The sequence below is a fragment of the Emydura macquarii genome, unplaced genomic scaffold (genome assembly GCF_026122565.2).
Source record: "Emydura macquarii macquarii isolate MOO-44397 ecotype Brisbane River unplaced genomic scaffold, CSIRO-AGI_Emac_v2 contig_2676, whole genome shotgun sequence".
NCBI lineage: Eukaryota > Metazoa > Chordata > Testudines > Chelidae > Emydura > Emydura macquarii.
In genome coordinates this window covers 10,953,580-10,971,246 of record NW_027132813.1, presented here as the reverse complement: position 1 = coordinate 10,971,246, position 17,667 = coordinate 10,953,580, and the positions used below count along the sequence as shown (strand labels likewise).

At 41.0% G+C, this 17,667-nt stretch overlaps 1 protein-coding gene across 1 annotated transcript in view; it reads left to right on the top strand.

Annotated features, from left to right (window-relative positions):
• The window catches only part of DNAH14 (dynein axonemal heavy chain 14), a 584,657-nt gene that overhangs the window by 233,799 nt on the left and 333,191 nt on the right, over positions 1-17,667 (top strand). Inside the window, exons 36-39 of the mRNA XM_067564773.1 lie at positions 7,125-7,178; positions 7,880-8,025; positions 9,099-9,167; positions 17,418-17,604. Of these exons, the coding sequence (XP_067420874.1) occupies positions 7,125-7,178; positions 7,880-8,025; positions 9,099-9,167; positions 17,418-17,604 (456 nt within the window). The remainder of the gene's footprint in view (positions 1-7,124; positions 7,179-7,879; positions 8,026-9,098; positions 9,168-17,417; positions 17,605-17,667) is intronic.

Sequence of the window (17,667 nt, the reverse complement as noted above, 5' to 3'; positions counted from 1 at the left end):
GCTCCAGTGTTGTTTTAGTTTTTCCAGGGGACTGTATTCAGACAGACAGCCCCTTACAGATATTAATCTAAATCAGTTATTGGTTGATAAGGTTCATTTTTATTTACTATCTAACTGTTAAATTTTTACAGCACCTTTGTTCTCTAAATGTGTTTGAGAGATGGGAGGTGGATTTTTCTTATTGCCATATAGTTTCTAGAATCTGGAATTTGAGGAAAAAGCTAAGGCTGCAAGGTATCTTCCTCTAAAGTAGAAAATACTCTAGCAATATCCTTACTTTATAGGACGCTCTCAGATAAGATAATCTTTTGGGTCTACAAGAGGAGGCTGATTCTTCTTATTTATTTTATGACAATATATCTCTGAATTATACATCTACTCTTCCTCAGGTACATTGTAGAACTTTTCATACTACTGTAACTGGATCTCCCAAGTTTGATTTTCCAGTCTCTTCTTTTAGGCACACCAACTTTACCATTACCCCTTCCTGAAATCGTGTTATCTTTTATGGGAGCCTTGAGATAGAATTCCAAGAGGATTCTCTCCCAACCCTTTTATGTTCATTCAATCTCCCATGCAAGTTACTCATCAGAATAATGTAGTACTTGGAGATGAATCAAATTCTTACAGTCAGGGTGTTGGGTCCATTTCTTATATTTGACTAGATTGTCCGATTTCTTTCCTTCCACTGAGGGAGAGTTTTTGTCTGAACAATATGTTTTTTATCCTGGAATTTATTTGGATATAGCTGATGGATTCCATCAGGCTGGAAGTCAAGTATCATGGTTCCTATTTTTTAAAAAGGGGACATATAGCTCTATTAGTCTGTTAGAAGTGGCAGGGAAAATTTATTCCAGATTTTTATATCTAAACTTGAAATAAAGGCTTTAGAGGCTAATTTACTACACAAAGAGCTGTCTAGTTTTAGGGTTTGTAGAGCCACAAATGATGATTTTTTTTATTTAATCTTATATGATTTATAAATATATGGTTGTCAAGGATATTAGACTGTATGCTGCTTCCTTAGATCTAAAGATGGCATTTGATTCTATTAATCAAGACAAACTCTGCGCAAAATTAAGAAGAACTGGTATTGATCTAAATATATTTTAGAGGCTTTACACTAGAGCAATATGGCTAGAGTTAGGAACTAAAGTCAATGGAGACTGTACTGTTTTCCCTAAATCTAGGAGAGTATGCCCGGATGGAAATTTGATAGGGAGAAAATTTCTGTCGTCTGTGAATAAAGGATAGCTGTATCCAGTGTTGTTATGCCAATGACACGGTGGTTTTATCGCAGACTCCAAGAGGTCTCTGCTAGTTATCTCATGTTTTTTTCCTGACTATAATTCTGAAGACCTGGTTCTCAATTATAATAAGACCAAGATCATGATTTTTGGAAAGAATCTTCTGCAAATTGAATGGAAGATAAGGCCATTTTGTTGAAGGCCATCTGCTTTTTCTTATTAAGTTTAATCATTGGAACCGTTGGTCCCCTTTTCATAAAGATGTAAAACAAAAGGCCTTTAGCTCTGCTCAAGGTGTGTGTTAGGGCTCACCTGACCTCCTCTCAGTTCTCAGACACAGTTCGCCAGAAAGTCCAGAGTCCAGTCTGCAGGCAATACGATGGGTTTATTGGGGTTAAACAGGCAAGCATAAAACCATAGCCCATCACACTGCACTTATCTCTATACGCTGATAGTTTCCTTACTCCCTCACCATAGCTCTATGCACCCATAGAACTCCCCTTTTCCCTAACATTTGGTCACGGTTACTTCCTCGCAGTCTCAGCATTTCTTCCTTACGCCTCTCTCCCTCCCAGCAGCTTGATTACTATAATAGTTTTTACTCAGATCTGTCCCCTTATCTTCTCTCATTATAGTGAAGCAAGACTTTTACTCTGTTTGGGGGCAAGTTTAGCCTTGTGCTTTCACTCACATTCTTTATTATTTGCTTTCTAATCTATTTGGGTTAAAACCAAGGCCAAAAACAAGATTATTATTTAGTCTTTCACCTTATTTGCTTCACATTCTCCCAACTGAGTGCTCTATTTTACCTGCACATATGCTGGGAACAAAGTTGCCCCATGCTAAGAATTTTTAATGCTAAAATAATATTGCAGATACTCTATGGGACCGAAGTTTGGTGAAGAGGCCATATTTCAGCCTTAGGGTATCTTTAGGAGACTTTTAATTCTCCCAAATTCTACCTCTGCCTCAGATCTCTAATCTTCCAAATCACAGATTGCCCTGTCTTTGCCTTCAGGCAGTGGAGAAACAACCTGGGTACTCCTTATTTGCATGGTATAAGACCCTCCAATTTGTTATAGTTAGGTAGGGTTTTTCTATTACTCATTTACTGCCAATATGTTTTAACCAACGTAATCAACTCAAACACAGTAACAGATATTACCCAACAAGAAGATCTGGCTATGATTCAATGTTCTAAGTTTGTCTTTGGGTTTTCTACTTTGAAGATGGGCCATGTTTTTGAACTATATTTGAATGAATTATCAAATCCTCATTTATGTAAGATATATACCCTGTTAAGATTCCAGATCATGGAAACTGTTGTCCTTAAATGTAGATATGGAAAAGTTCCTTCACCTCTACGTTTTCATCCATGGTAGATGAGGCTTTCTTCAGTCAACTAGGGGAAGTTTCCAGTTCACATGACCTGGTTCTCATGGGAGACTTCAATCACCCTGACATCTGCTGTAAGAGCAATACAGCAGAGCACAAATAATCCAGGAAGTTTTTGGATAGTGTTGCAGACAACTTCCTGGTGCAAGTGCTGGAGCAACCAACTAGGGGCTGTGCTCCTCTGGACCTGCTGCTCACAAACAGGGAAGATTTGGTAGGGGAAGTAGAAGTGGGTGGCAACCTAGGCAGCAGTGACCATGAGATGGTCGAGTTCAGGACCCTGACAAAAGGAAGAAAGGAGAACAGCAGGATACGGACCATGGACTTCAGAAAAGCAGACTTTGACTCCCTCAGGGAGCTAATGGGCAGGATCCCCTGGGAGGCTAATATGAGGGGGAAAGGAATCCAAGAGAGATGGCTGTATTTTAAAGAAACTTTATTGAGGACACAGGAACAAAAAATCCTGATGTGCAGAAAGAATAGCAAATATGGTAGGCGTCCAGCTTGGCTTAACAAAGAAGTCTTTGGTGAACTTAAACACAAAAAAGAAGCTTACAAGAAGTGGAAGCTTGGTCAGATGACTAGGGAGGAGTATAAAAATACTGCTCGAACATGCAGGAATGAAATCAGGAAGGCCGAAGTACAACTGGAGTTGCAGCTAGCAAGGGACGTAAAGGGTAACAAGAAGGGTTTCTACAGGTATGTTACCAACAAGAGGCAGATTAGGGAAAGTGTGGGCCCCTGACAGAATGCGGGAGGCAACCTAGTGACAGAGGATGTGGAGAAAGCTGAGGTACTCAATGCCTTTTTTGCCTCTGATTTCACAGACAAGGTCAGCTCCCCGACTACTGCACTGGGCGACACAGAATGGGAAGGAGGAGAACATCCTGCAGTGCTGAAGGAACAGGTCCAAGACTATTTAGAAAGATTGGACATATACAAGTCCATGGGGCCAGATGCAATGCACCCGAGGATGATGAGGGAGTTGGCTGATGTGATTTCAGAGCCATTGGCTATTATCTTTGAAAGCTTGTGGCAACTGGGGGAGGTCCCTGATGACTGGAAAAAAGCAAATATAGTGCCCATCTTCAAGAAAGGGAGGAAAGAGGATCCAGGGAACTACAGACCGGTCAGTCTCACCTCAATCCCTGGAAAAATCAGGGAGCAGGTCCTCAAGGAATCCATTTTAAGGCACTTGGAAGAGAGGAAGGTGATCAGGAACAGTCAACATGGATTCACCAAGGGAAAGTCATGCCTGACCAATCTGATTGCTTTCTATGAAGAAGTGACTGGCTTTGTGGATGTGGGGAAAGTGGTGGACGTGATATACCTTGACTTTAACAAAGCTTTTGATACGGTCTCTCACAGTATTCTTATCAGCAAGTTAAAGAAGTATGGGTTGGATGAATGGACTATAAAATGGATAGAGAACTGGCTAGAGCATAGGGCTCCATGTCTAGCTGGCAGCCAGTCACAAGCAGAGTGCCCCAGGGGTCGGTGCTGGGGCCGGTTTTGTTCAACATCTTCATTAATGATCTGGAGGATGGGGTAGATTGCACCCTCAGCAAGTTTGCACATGACACTAAGCTAGGGGGAGTGGTAGATACCCTGGAAGGTGGGGATAGGATACAGAAGGACCTATCAGACTGGAGGATTGGGCCAAAAGAAATCTGATGAGATTCAACAAGGACAAGTGCAGAGTCCTCTAGTTAGGACGGAAGAATCCCATGCACAGTTACAGACTGGGGACCAATGAGCTAGGCAGCAGTTCTCCAGAAAAGGACCTGTGAGTAACAGTGGATAAGAAGCTGGATATGAGTCAGTAGTGTGCCCTGGTTGCCAAGAAGGCTAATAGCATATTGGGCTGCATTGCCATCAGATCGCGGGAAGTGATCTTTCCCCTCTGTTTGGCATTGGTGAGGCTGCATTTAGAGTATTGTGTCCAGTTTTGGGCCCCCCACTACAAAAAGGATGTGGAGACGTTGGAGAGAGTCCAGCGGAGGGCAACAAAATTGATTAGGGGGCTGGAGCACAAGACTTGTGAGGAGAGGCTGAGGGAACTAGGCTTGTTTAGTCTTCAGAAGAGAAGAATGAGGGGGATTTGTTAGCAGCCTTTAACTACCTGAAAGGGGGTTCCAGGGAGGATGGAGCTAAGCTGTTCTCAGTGGTGGCAGATGACAGAAAAAGGAACAACGGTCTCAAGTTGCAGTGGGGGAAGTCTAGGTTGGACATTAGGAAAAGGTTTTTCATGAGGAGGGTGGTGAAACACTGGAACGGGTTACCTAGGGAGGTGGTGGAATCTCCATCTTTAGAGGTTTTTAAGATGTGGCTTGACAAAGCCCTGGCTGGGATTATTTAGCTATGGTTAATCCTGATTCGTCCTGCTTTGAGCTGGGGGTTGGACTAGATGACCTCCTGAGGTCCCTTCCAGCTCTACAATTCTATGAAATCTAGAGCATTGGAAGATCTACCTCATTGTAGAATGATTATTGAATTTTGGATGGAGAATTTTCCAGCTTCTGTGAGAGCAAGCTGAATTTTACCTCTGTATAGAAAGGAATTTTTACCATCATCACAAAAGATAATATTTTTAGTATTTTTTCAGTCCCCGGTAGTAATTAAATCAGTGGGACTATTTGCTCTATTATCATTGTACCAAAGAAGACAGGTTGACATTTTAATTTATTATATGGATGTTGCTGCTGTTTTAGATTATGTATGTTTTTCTTTCTGTACTCACAAAAAACATATGTCATATGTGATCTAATAAAATTGAATTTAATGCTGCCCTTGTCTTAAAGGATGTGAAATTGACAAAAACTTTCCCAGAGGGCTGCCCTGACTCTGTCTCAGCCTCCCTGCCAGCTCCAGAGCTGTAGAAGCACAGCACAGGCATCAGCTTCCCTGTCTCCCCCCAGCTATAGGACCAGAGAAGCGAAGAGGTGGGAAGGCTAAGCATCCCCTACTTCTGGGACTGGAGAACCTGAGTGCTTCAATTCTCTGTCTCTCCAGCCTGGAACTGGTCTGGTGGGGAGGCTAAGCATCCCAGTTCTCTGCTTATCTGGCAGCCACTTTGCAAAATGGCATGAGTTTTTTGTCACATGAACAGCTGGAAAGCCAAAACATTCCAAAATGATTTGTTTCTTGAAAATTCTTCCCCCCAGAGTTCTTTGAATATTATCCCGATCTTGAATAAGTAGTAAGAAATGTACACTGTACTATGATAGTTAACATTTATTGTAACTTTACCAGAATAAAACGTTTTTTAGAAAGTCATATTATGACATTTTGTCCTGGTTAAGGATGATTTTTACCCCAAAAATGTATATACCATAAAATCATAGAAGATTAGGGTTGGAAGAGGGACCTCAGGAGGTCATCTAGTCCAACCCCCTGCTCAAAGCAGGACCATCCCCAACTAAATCATCCCAGCCAGGGCTTTGTCAAGCTGGCCCTTAAAAACCTCTAAGGATGGAGATTCCACCACCTCCCTCAGTAACCCATTCCAGTGCTTCACCACCCTCCTAGTGAAAAACGTTTTCCTAATATCCAACCTGTCGGTGTCAGCCAGGTGTTTGTTTGGCACTGCTGCTAGTAGCTTTGCTACCACAGTTACAATACTATTTATATTTGCATTATCTCAATGAGAGCTAGCAGAAGTATGTGTATGCAAACTGAGAATCACATCTCTGGCTCATAGTGCAGACATAGACTAAATGTCAACATTGTTAACTATTTCAGTGCTCACTGAAGCATGTATAAAAGGAGATTAGAGGAAGTATTATACTATTAAGATTTACATAATTTATTTCAGTGTTTCCTAAAGTACAAATTTTGTCTGGTACCTCTCCCTACAAGCTGCTGGGGAAGACGATGTGTGGAAAATGTTTACATTAAAGTTATGTCTACACTGCAAAAGGAAGTGTGTGAAGACACAGCAATTCTGCTTTTAACTCAGGTTACCAACTTGAGTTAAGGTTTGATGGGGAGCCTGGAATTGTGCTCAAGCTGCTAACCCAAATTAAAGGTTGAATTGCTATGTCTTCACTGTTATTTTAACCTGTATTATCTAACCTAGGTTAGCTAACCCGAGTTAGGAACTCACTTTTTTTTTCTTTTTTCAGTTTGCAGTGTAGGCATACCTTAAGATAAGCAGGCCTTTAACAAATGTGGCATGGTTGTAGGGAAACATAGTTTGTTTCATATTCCTGAAGGGAGGCTTAGCTTTTAAAAGTTTGGGAATACTGCCCAAATTGTAAGTCTGAAGCGTGATGATTTAGAAATTTAAAGGGTGACCTCAGGTGATAAGCGGTTACTTGTTTTCTTTAGAATCACTAATAAAGAATTGTCCATCGAAAACAATTCTTCAAAAAATATGCTTTCAACAATTTTTATATCTCTGTGGATGACCTTATTCACTCTATTATTTTAATGTTTCAAGAAATGTATCAAAATGTTCTAAAACAGTATTCTGTCCCTTAGGCCATGGGAAAACTCTGTGTGGTTTTTAACTGTTTTGAAGGTTTGGATTATAAGGTAAGGCATATTAAGTTCTTTATCTCAAATAATTTAGCAGGATAGTACTGCAAAACAGAAAAAATGTAATTTCCCATGAAATGACAGTACAATAATAAGGCTCATCCACTACCTACTGCATCTGCTACCTACTGCAGTTGCTGTTGTAAAGATAAGACTGCCGGTGCCATTTGTTCTTTTGGGTATTTAATTAACTGAGCAATGTTATAAATTGCTAAGGAGTATATTTAAATAATAATTTAGAACTTCTCTGTGGATACCTTTTTTTTTTTAAGATTGTCTCATCTATTAAATAATTTAGCTTTCAAAAGCAAAAATATTTCATGTTTCCCTCCTAGTTCTATCTTTCAACTATAGTATGTTCGTGTGTTCAAAACTATTATGATGATGATATGAATTTTTTAGGGGGAGGGGTGTTAAGGAAAAGTGAATACAATTAAATTAGAGATGGGGATCAGGAAGCTTTGTGCAGATCTGGATCCAGAATAGGGTTTAGATTAGGATCAGAGAACACTTTGTATCTACTTTTCTGCTCCCTTCAGTAAATAAGATAATTTTTTTTCTTTTTTTCTTTCACTGTCTTGTGTTTAAAGGACATTGCAGTTTTTCAAGGATTTTATTACAAAAATCATCTAAAGCTTCAGCTATTAATACTAATTTCTGTTATTTTTCTGTTTTGTTTTTTTTAAATTTGTTTTAAGATGATGGGAAAATTCTTCTGTGGACTAGTTCAGTCTGGAGCATGGTGTTGTTTTGATGAGTTCAATCGCATAGATATAGAAGTTCTGTCTGTAATTGCTTCACAGATTCAGACAATCAAGGCAGCAAAAGATAGCCATGTTATCAGGTATTTGTTTTTATTTTCTTGGTCCTTTTGCAAGTAATAGCATCTTATCAAACTGGCTATTGACTGCTTTAGCTCTAGAAAGGCAGTTGAATTTCTTAGACCTATTCCACACTATGGTTGATCCTGTTCTGATAACAACCCCATTCCTAGCAGGATTAGGATGGTTTCTCTAGAGCAGTCTGGGCAAGGGTTGGTTTTTTTGGTTTGCTAAGAGCCATGTTATGATTGTGCCATGAAGCTATTGTATAGTGTACCTTCAAGGGGCTAGCTTATAGCATGATTGAGTGAGCAGAGTATGGGGCAGAAGGAAATCCTTGTATACTGTGTTCAGAGGAAGTTTGCTAGCAACAAACACACTTAAGCAATTATTAGCATGGTTTCAAATGTTGTGTGAAGAAAACCTAAATATCTGTTTGGCTTCATCACACTTCCAAAAAGGAAACAGAAAGCTAAATCATGCCCTCGTCCCTTCCATAGGTACATAAAGCCCAAATGCACCAAAATCACTTAGGTTCTGCTATGTGTTGATTGGGAAGAGGAAACTGTGAAGGGGTTGCACAATGGGTGGATGCTGTACCCTCACCATAGTAGTGCTTGGTAGCAGCTCTCTCTGGAGCAGTGTAGAAGGGGATGTTTGAGCCAGGAAGCTGAAGGGAGAGTTTTAGCTCTTGGCTGTGCAAATTCCCTGGCCAAAATCTTCGTGGTATGTATGTATGAATGAATGCAGAGGCTACAGTCACTACTATAGGCCATAGACTACAGTAATGGAAGCACTAGTCATTCCTTTCCTCCCATGGGGGATTTTCACCCTCTCAGAGATTCTCTGTGAAAGGCCCATTTACTTGGGACTTGAACTTGGTTCAAGATTTGACCCCGAGTCCTTTATCTTTATTTGTTTTTCCCCTCTCCCTCATAATTTTGCTTTTTTAAAATGCATTTTAGGGCGCCTGTATCTTTCTAATATTTGTGTTAACACACATTATATGATTATCTAATTTAAATTTGCAGAGAATATTTTTGGGGTTTTTTCTTTATGTTTTGATAAATTATTAATAATGTGCTTTGTATAATAGATTTGTGCTGGAAGGAAAAGAAATACGTATCAATACATCCTGTGGAATCTTTATTACCATGAATCCTGGGTAAGTGACAGTGAAAGCTAGACTTGTTTGAGAATGCTGATGCACAAGCTTCAAAATTCCCCTTTGGTACCTCATATATTTTAAGTACTAGGCTGCTTTTTGGCATTAGTTTATCTTCTAGATCAGCTAAAATATTTGTCCATTTGTAACTAAAGAGTTACTTTCTCTTTCTTCTGTAACTTGTTCCAGGATCCATCAGTATGTTCCTTTTTAACATACTCGCTCACTATATTTTGTATACTTTCTGTGTCATGAATTCATCATTTCTTGACTCCCCACTTCCCTCTCCCTTTTTATAGTCACAACCATTCTAACTTCTACCCTGTCATATAGGCTTATAATTATAGAGCTGTATTTGCCTCCTCTGCCCTTCCCCTCTTATCAGGCTGTTGCCAAGTCATGTGATTCTTCCTTTATAATACCTCTGAAAATCTGTTTTTTCTTCATCATCTTTAAACCTTAGTCTATGCTTTGGTAACCCCAAAGGAGTCTGAACTACTGAAACCTCCTGCTCCTGGCCTTCTTGGCTTGTCTCCTTGTATCCCTGCAGTCTATTCAAGACACTGTTGCCATAATTGTCTTCCTCTTTGGCCCACTATGGTTGTCACTCCCTTCATATTGGTTTCCAGTCACTTATCACCTCAAAGCTGAGCTGCTTGTCCTCCATTTCAGTCTTCTGTGTCTGTTCTTCTCAGATCTTGTTTCTTCTTATCTTTCCTCTCATTGTCTGCTTTTCTTTCCAGTCACCTGCCTAGCTCCTGGTTTGGTATTCTTCTCCCACTTCAGACCTCCTTCCATACTGTCACAGATCTGGCTGAGCTCCCACTGTTGGACACTCACTAGACTGCTGTGAATTTTGAATCCAGCTTGTCTTTAGCATGCTGGGGCTGGGCAGAGTTTAGTCCCTGTTGTGGCTTTGGGCTTCTAGGCACACATCCCAGGTGCAGACCTCATGTCTGATGCATTTTTTTTTAGTGGGGATTCTGAAGCCCCAGTTGCCTAGGCCCCCGAAAACTTAGTGCCATTCCCCCAAGCCTCTCCAGCAGCTTTTGCACATTCCCTAGAATAACACCAAAGGTGCGAAGCTTCTGGTTTACAGTTTTCCTCTTCAGGGGGTACATGATAGTGAAGGCCAGCAAATAGATAGACTTTGCACAGGTTTCTATAAGATCATTTCTCTTTACTTAGTAACATGAGAAATACACAGACCTGTACAAAATAATTAACACACCTGTACACGTATCCCTTCCTCAGGTTCCTCTTCTTCTGGAGAGTTCTTTGGGCTTGGTTAGAAACCTACTGTCAATGTTTCCTCCATGAGCCCTCCCCCTCCGCCCCCCAAATCCTTGACCATGGCCACAGATGATTACCCAAAGTTTTAAATACTTTTCCTGGCATTAGTTAAAGCCAGAGTCCCAGAGTCCCAGAGTCTGGGAACCCAGATCACAGAACTCATGGTCGGAGGAGTTTGTACAGATCCTTCCACTGGCAAACGGAGACTGGGTTTGGAGACATTGTCTGATAACCCTAGAAGATGCAACCCATCTTATGGAGGACTGCATGGCTGCTAAAACCATCAGGGGGCCCTCTCCTGCAGAAGTAGCCACTCCTACACATGGGAAAGGAAATGGATTGAATATCATGGGGTGGGGTCAGCCAATATTGGGTAAGCCCCAAGAAAACCCAGACACTTAGTAGTTTGTTGAGCAGGATAAGTGACAGGTGCCCCTTGCAGGGTCCACGGATAAGGTTCTCCAGTGGTGGCAGGTCCACAACATTATATACCCTACCAATCCCATACCAATGTAGGAACTCGGTGAAACTTGGAAAGAAGACACAAGACTGATAGACTACAAGGACCAGATACAATAGTCTGCTACTCACGTGGATAACAACAACATAGATTTTGTGACTGCCCATACATGGAGTGTAACTTTGTGCAGGTGTCTACAAGAGAGAATAGGGCACAGAAAAAAGCCCTGGGAAAACTCACAATTTCAGTAGAGGTAAATGGCTAAGAAACACTGGCTCTTAAAGACTTGGGATGTGATCAGAAATTTATCTGGGAACAGATAGTAGGTACAGTAGGGAACTTAGTGACAGGGGACTGGAATCCCCCTTATACAACTATGGAGATGTTCTAATTTTACCCAGCATGACAGTAAAATTGGTTGCTGCTGGGAACCAGGGGCAGATGAAGATAAGTGTGTCCCCATCTCCCCTACCCAGTGTCGCTAGGGCCAGACTGGATGTGCATCCCCTTAGCTCAGGACCCTTAAGGAGATACCCCGAAAGAAATGTTAGGGGCTCTTTTGCTCTTTAATGATCCCAAGTTACCCACCTCCCAGTCCAGAAGGAAAAAGTCTTGGAAAGAGAAGTGACTAGAAGGGTGAGAGGTGAGTTAGGCAATTCCCTCAGGAAGTATAATGGAGATCACAGAGTCTGTAGTCAATCCAGGCAAGGCAGAAGATGCCAGGGAATGTTCTTCCATGAGTCCAGATGAGAGACACCCACAGTAATTGGACCTGGAGAAGCTAAAAGTCTTCTCAGATTTCTACGTGGAGCAAAGAAATGACATGAGATCTTGAGTTGGGCCTTCAAACAAGTGGCTGTAATCAAAAATGAGGAGGTGGACCCCTGAAGACACAACAATATCCTTTCTTTCCCCTCAAAATGGACTTTTTATATCACATAGAACAAGACAAGCAGATGCAGTAGGATACGTACACAGTTACTAGTGCCATGGTTATATTGTTAGCTCCTACATTTGTAACATGCAATTTCTTGTGTGAGACACCTGAGGAAAGATAAGACACCGTCTAAGGGTCCTCAAAGGAGTTGGAAATTTTTGTACATCATGTCCGAACTACCAATTCGTGGCCACCAAAAGTGTCCCATGGGCTCCAGTAATACCCGTTCCCATGGTGGAGGGCCACTTCAAACAAATAGGAGTCAACCTGATAGGCCCCCTAGAAAGAGTGTATCTGGACACCAGCATATACTTGGCATCGTAGACTGTTAGGAGAATGTGAAGCAAATAAGGTGAAAGACTAAATAATTGCCTTTCTTTTAATCCAAATAGACTAGACAGCAAATAAGAGAGAGTGTGAGTGAAAGCACAAGGTTAAACTTACCCCAAACAGAGTAAAAGTTTTGCTTCTCTGTAATGAGAGAATTTAAGGGAGCATCTTCGAGCAGGAGTTGCTATAGTAACCCAGAAGCTGGGTGGGAGAGAGGTGGAAAGATGCTGAGGTACAAAAACCTTGATCAGATGTAACCCCACTCCCCAGCCCCTCCCATGAGGTACAAAGAAGGTGGTGGCAAAGACCCTAGACTCACGACCCCCCAAAACGGAATATGACCAGATTCCGGAGGAGATGGTACAGGGGAGGTAGGGGGCCTATAGGTATAATTAACCCTACCAAAGTGTAGGAGGGGGAAGAGAGGGTTTCGTCGGCATACAGAGCCATGGTCAGGGAAAGAGGGAGTTCTATGGGTGTGCAGAACTATGGTTGAAGGGGAGGGAACTCTATCAGCATATAGAGAAATAAACCCAACTGGTGTAAAGGGCTTGGAGGTACAGTTATGGTTTTAAGCTTGTCAGTGTAACCCCCGATAAACCTGTCGCAGAGTGCCTGCAGATTGGACTCTGGACTGTTGCTTTCCATCGAACTGTGTTTGGGAACTGAGGGGGGATATGGTGGGGGAGCCCTAACGTAGACTGTGCCACCTGAGATCTGAAAGCCATACAACTCCAATCCACAAACACCAAGACTATTGCTAATGAGCTGTAGAAGATCTTCTCGTGAGTAGGTGTCCCCAAAGAGATCCTGACAGACCAGGGAACTAATTTCATGTCCTGGCTGATGAGAGAGTTCTGTGGTATGTTGAAAGTCAAATTGCTATGCACATCTGTGTACTATCTGCAGACAAATGGCCTAGTTAAAAGATTTAAACAGATGAAATTCTTCATCCAGGACCCTTGGCACTTGGACCAACTACTCCCACTTTGCTCTTTGCTATCAGGGAAGTACCACAAGACTTGACAGGATTTTCCGCATTTGCACAGTTGTATGAACAATAGCCAAGAGGCATACTAGACCTAGTGCAGGAGAGATGGGAAATCCAGGCTCCAAGAGCCAAAAACCTTGTACAATATATCTTAAAGTTATGTGAGAGACTAGCGACTCTGGATTCCTACATTCAAAAAAAAACTTCAAAGAAGTGCATGTATGACAATGATGACATTATAATAAAGAGGCTCAACTATGTGCCTTCCAGCTAGGCAACCAAGTTCTGCTGCTTCTTTCAAACTCAGAATCAAATGGGATGGTCAAGTGACAAGGACCTCATAAGGTGTGAAGAAGGTAGGAACCTTAGAGTATTTAATCAGACAACCAGGGGAAAAAAAAAAGTTACGATGTAAATTTGCTGAAGCTTTGTCATACCAAACCCTGAGGACTTGGAACTGGGACCCCAAATTAACGACTGCCTGAAAAAAACTTAGTGACCCTCAGAGAGAACCTAAACCAACAGCAAAAGGAGCAGGCACCTCAACTGTGGCTTAATTTGCAGAGGTGTTCTCAGCTCTCTCCCTCCTCTTTCCCTTTTACCTCCCCCCCCCAGGAATATGTCCATTTCATACCATCATATTAATACTGATCTCAGTAAAATAATACAGGAGAAACTATGACTAATCCCCAACAAATCGAGAAGAACTGTTGAGAAAGAGTTCAAGGCCATCTTAGAACTTGGGATAACACGGGAATCCCAACGTGATTGGAGGAGTCCTGTTGTGCTGGTCTCAAAGCCAGATGGCTCACTGCATTTTTGTATAGACATCAGAAAAGAGAATACAGTTTCAAAATGTGATGCCTACCTATCCCATGCTGTGAGTGGATGAACTATTAGACTGATTAGGTACATCCCATACAGCACAACTCTGAATTTGGTGAAGGGGTACTGGCAAATTCCTTTAACACCTGACTTTCAAGAGAAGACTGCTTTTTACATGCTGCTCAGCTGATTCCATTTTAAAATAATGCCCTTTGGGTTGCATGGAGCAATGGTTACTTTTCCGTGGTTGATTGAGTGATTAGTCCGACTGCATAATCCACATGCAGTGTCATACCTCAGTAGCACAGTCATTTATAGGAAAGATTGGAATTCCCATCTGGACAAAGTAGCCACCATCCTTCAAGCACTGTGGGAAGCAAGGTTAATGGCTAACCCTGCCAAGTGCTCAGTAAGTAAACGGGTAGTCCATTCCTTGGGATACATGGTCAGTGGCAGGTAAGTCTGCCCCTTGGTGGATAAGGTCCATGAGTTACAGGCCCACAAAACTCTCACCACCAAAATGCAAATATGGGCACTCCTAGGTACTAGCGGGCTACCACCAATTCATAGTGCAGTGGCTATTGTGACAAAATGCAATAACTGACCTAATGAAGGACACTGCCCCAAGATGAGTCATATGGCAAAAGGTATTTTCAAGACTTGAAGGACATATTCTACAGACATCCAGTGTTGTATAGCTCACAATTCACAAAGAAATTTGTCTTGAAAACAGTTGCCGCCAAAGTAGGTCAAGGAGCAGTTTCTGTTCTCAGGAGATAGATGGAGAAGAACACCTGATAATGTACAGCAGCAAGAAGATCTTTTCTTTTGAGATTTATATTCGGTAATAGAGAAGGAATGTTTGGCTGCCAAGTGGTTGATAGAGAACCTATAGTACTATTCCTGGGGAACGAATTTACTTTGCTTACCAATCATGCCCCCTTGCGCTGGCTGAATATAATGAAATAGATAAATCCCAGGATCATGAAGTAGTATCTATCGTTGCAACCATATAACTTTTGGATACAGCACTGGGCAGGAAAACTGCATCGCAATACCGATTTTCTGTCAAGAGAAGTAGTGTTCTCCAGTGAAGGCCTTGAGGACTTGGCCTTGAGAGGGAGGATTTCTGATGAGGTTTACAAACCCCATACAGAACATAGGCATAAGAGAGCCTTCCCGGCTGACAGGGACCACACCTCAGACCAGCTGCCAGAACTGCTATTTATGGAGACAAGCACCCAGAGCTGGGACCAGTAAAGAAAACAAGCGCAGCTCTAAAAGAAGAAGAGAGAGACAGGGAAGAAGAATGGCCTGAGATTACATAGGGTAAACAACTTAACACCAGGCTGCCTTCAGGCAACCTAACATCCTGGGAAGTAGAGGAAGACTGCAAGCCCTGAACCTTAAGGACTGAGCGATTCATTTTATGTTAAGTTGATGGACTGCGCTGCTTCTTAGTGCATGCGCAAGATGCCTCAGGTGCCATGTGACCAGGATTCCTCATCGAACTTGGTACACTGGTTGGATCATTAGCTTCCCCAACTTGGGCAGGGTACTGACAGGGAGTGTAATGTGAACGCTGATCCATGCCTCCCATAGACTGGACTAATTGGACTTGAATAAAGGAAAGAGCTGGACCACAAAGAAAAGGATTGCACACACAGCAGTTGACACTGCCCCATTATGTGTTTTCATTATGATCATCTTTAATTGTATAATTACATACTATTTTTCCTTCTGCCTTATTCAGTGTACAAGATAGATGGTGCTTCAGAGATTGTGGTTTGATATTTCTTTTTATCCTTATCAATCAATGTGTGGTCCCATGCTTTATTTATGGAAACCATTCAAATCCTGCAGTGATTATAGAATTATTAATCACCTGAGGTGTCTAAAATTAATGGCGATTTTACAGTTTTTGCCTTAATTTCATTTAATAATTTGTGAAAACCTTCCCAATCTTAGAGGGATGTTTGTTAGTTCAGATATTGCAGTGATGAGAATGATAGAAAAGCCCAAGAGAAGATTAATAATTCTGTATTCATTGCAAGCTTAGGATGGTTTAAGTAATTGAAGCATGGGCCCACATGTTGAATGATGAGGATAAAAAGAAGTATTGAATATTTGCCTTATCTCCTGAACATCTTGTACACTGAATGAATGGGTCTTGGGAAAAGTACTATATGATAATAAAAGACTGAGTCATAATGCCACCATTTCCTTTCAGAAGTCTCTTTTGCTGGCTCCATTATAAGCATTCAGAAGAAATTATACATTTAAGAAGTTCTGAGATAAATGTTATATGTTCCTTGGGTGAAGGGAGAAGAATATGTTTGCACCTTTAAAATCTGGCTCAGGGGACAGAAAAGTGATAATGAGACAAATGCTTCTCTCTGCCTCCTATGCAACAGTATTCTTGTTTTAGATGAGCAAAAAGGAACCTTTTTCATATTCAGAATAATTAATTTTTGTATTACTGAAAGTTAATCCAGAATTACTGTATGACTTGAGTGAAGAGTCATGAATTTAAAATGGACAGCCATTCTCATCTCAATGTTCTGTCTTTGAGCATATTTGCTACTGATCCATGAATTTTTGTTATCTGCATTCATCCCCATGTGTTTTAATGGCACATGTTAACTCAAATTGGTCAGATTATTGTATAACTGTTGTGATGGGTGTTTTGCCTTGTATAGTTTTAATTGGGCAGCCTGTGTTATACTGCAAGTACCATTTCTCTTTACAACAAGATTCCTCGGTTTTTTTCACTAATGTGTAGGCATAACAAAAGAGAAAATGTAAATGTTTACCATCTTTTGGTGTACAGCGATTATGCTGCTCCATAAAATAAAAGTATAAGGATGTGTATGCATATGAGATGCATAAATATAGCTCCGATATGCATTAATAGGAATTTTGTGTCAAATCCTGAGAGGCACTGACTGCCAGATAAACACGCACAGATCCCAACAAAGGCAAGAAGAGTTACAGGTGTCTGAATCTGTATAAACCTTACATACTTGTAACCAAGATTAGAAGCATATCAATAGATATTACCTGCCCATTTTTATACCAAAACTAATGAGTGTGCATGCATGCAGTTGTATTTATCCAAAACATCTAAACTAGAGGGAAATTGTTATAACCTGGGAATCCTAAAATAAATTATCTGCTGTGGACTAATTAAAATGTGTTGATGTAAGCAACAAAACTTCACTATTTAATTCCCTTAGGATAATACTAACATATTTTTATGTAATTAAAATAAATATCTGACTGAGTACCGTACCTATACTATAACTTCTTTGTGTTTGAGAAATCATTCTTTAGTTTCTTAATATTCTAACTCCCAGATAATTAATTAATACAGATGTAACCTTTGAAGGTTTGACTCATTTTCTTCTTCACCAGGTACAAAGGCCGTGTAGAACTACCAGACAATTTAAAATCTCTGTTTCGCCCTGTCTCAATGATGGTACCAGATTATCAACTCATTGCTGAAGTAATGTTATTTTCAGAAGGTTTCAAATCAGCAAAGTCACTATCTGGGAAATTGGTCAATCTTTACCAGTTGGCTAGCAATCAGCTGTCACAACAGGTAAAATACCATTTTCAGAATTAGAGAGAGAAGGTGGGTGAGGTAATATCTTTTATTGGACCG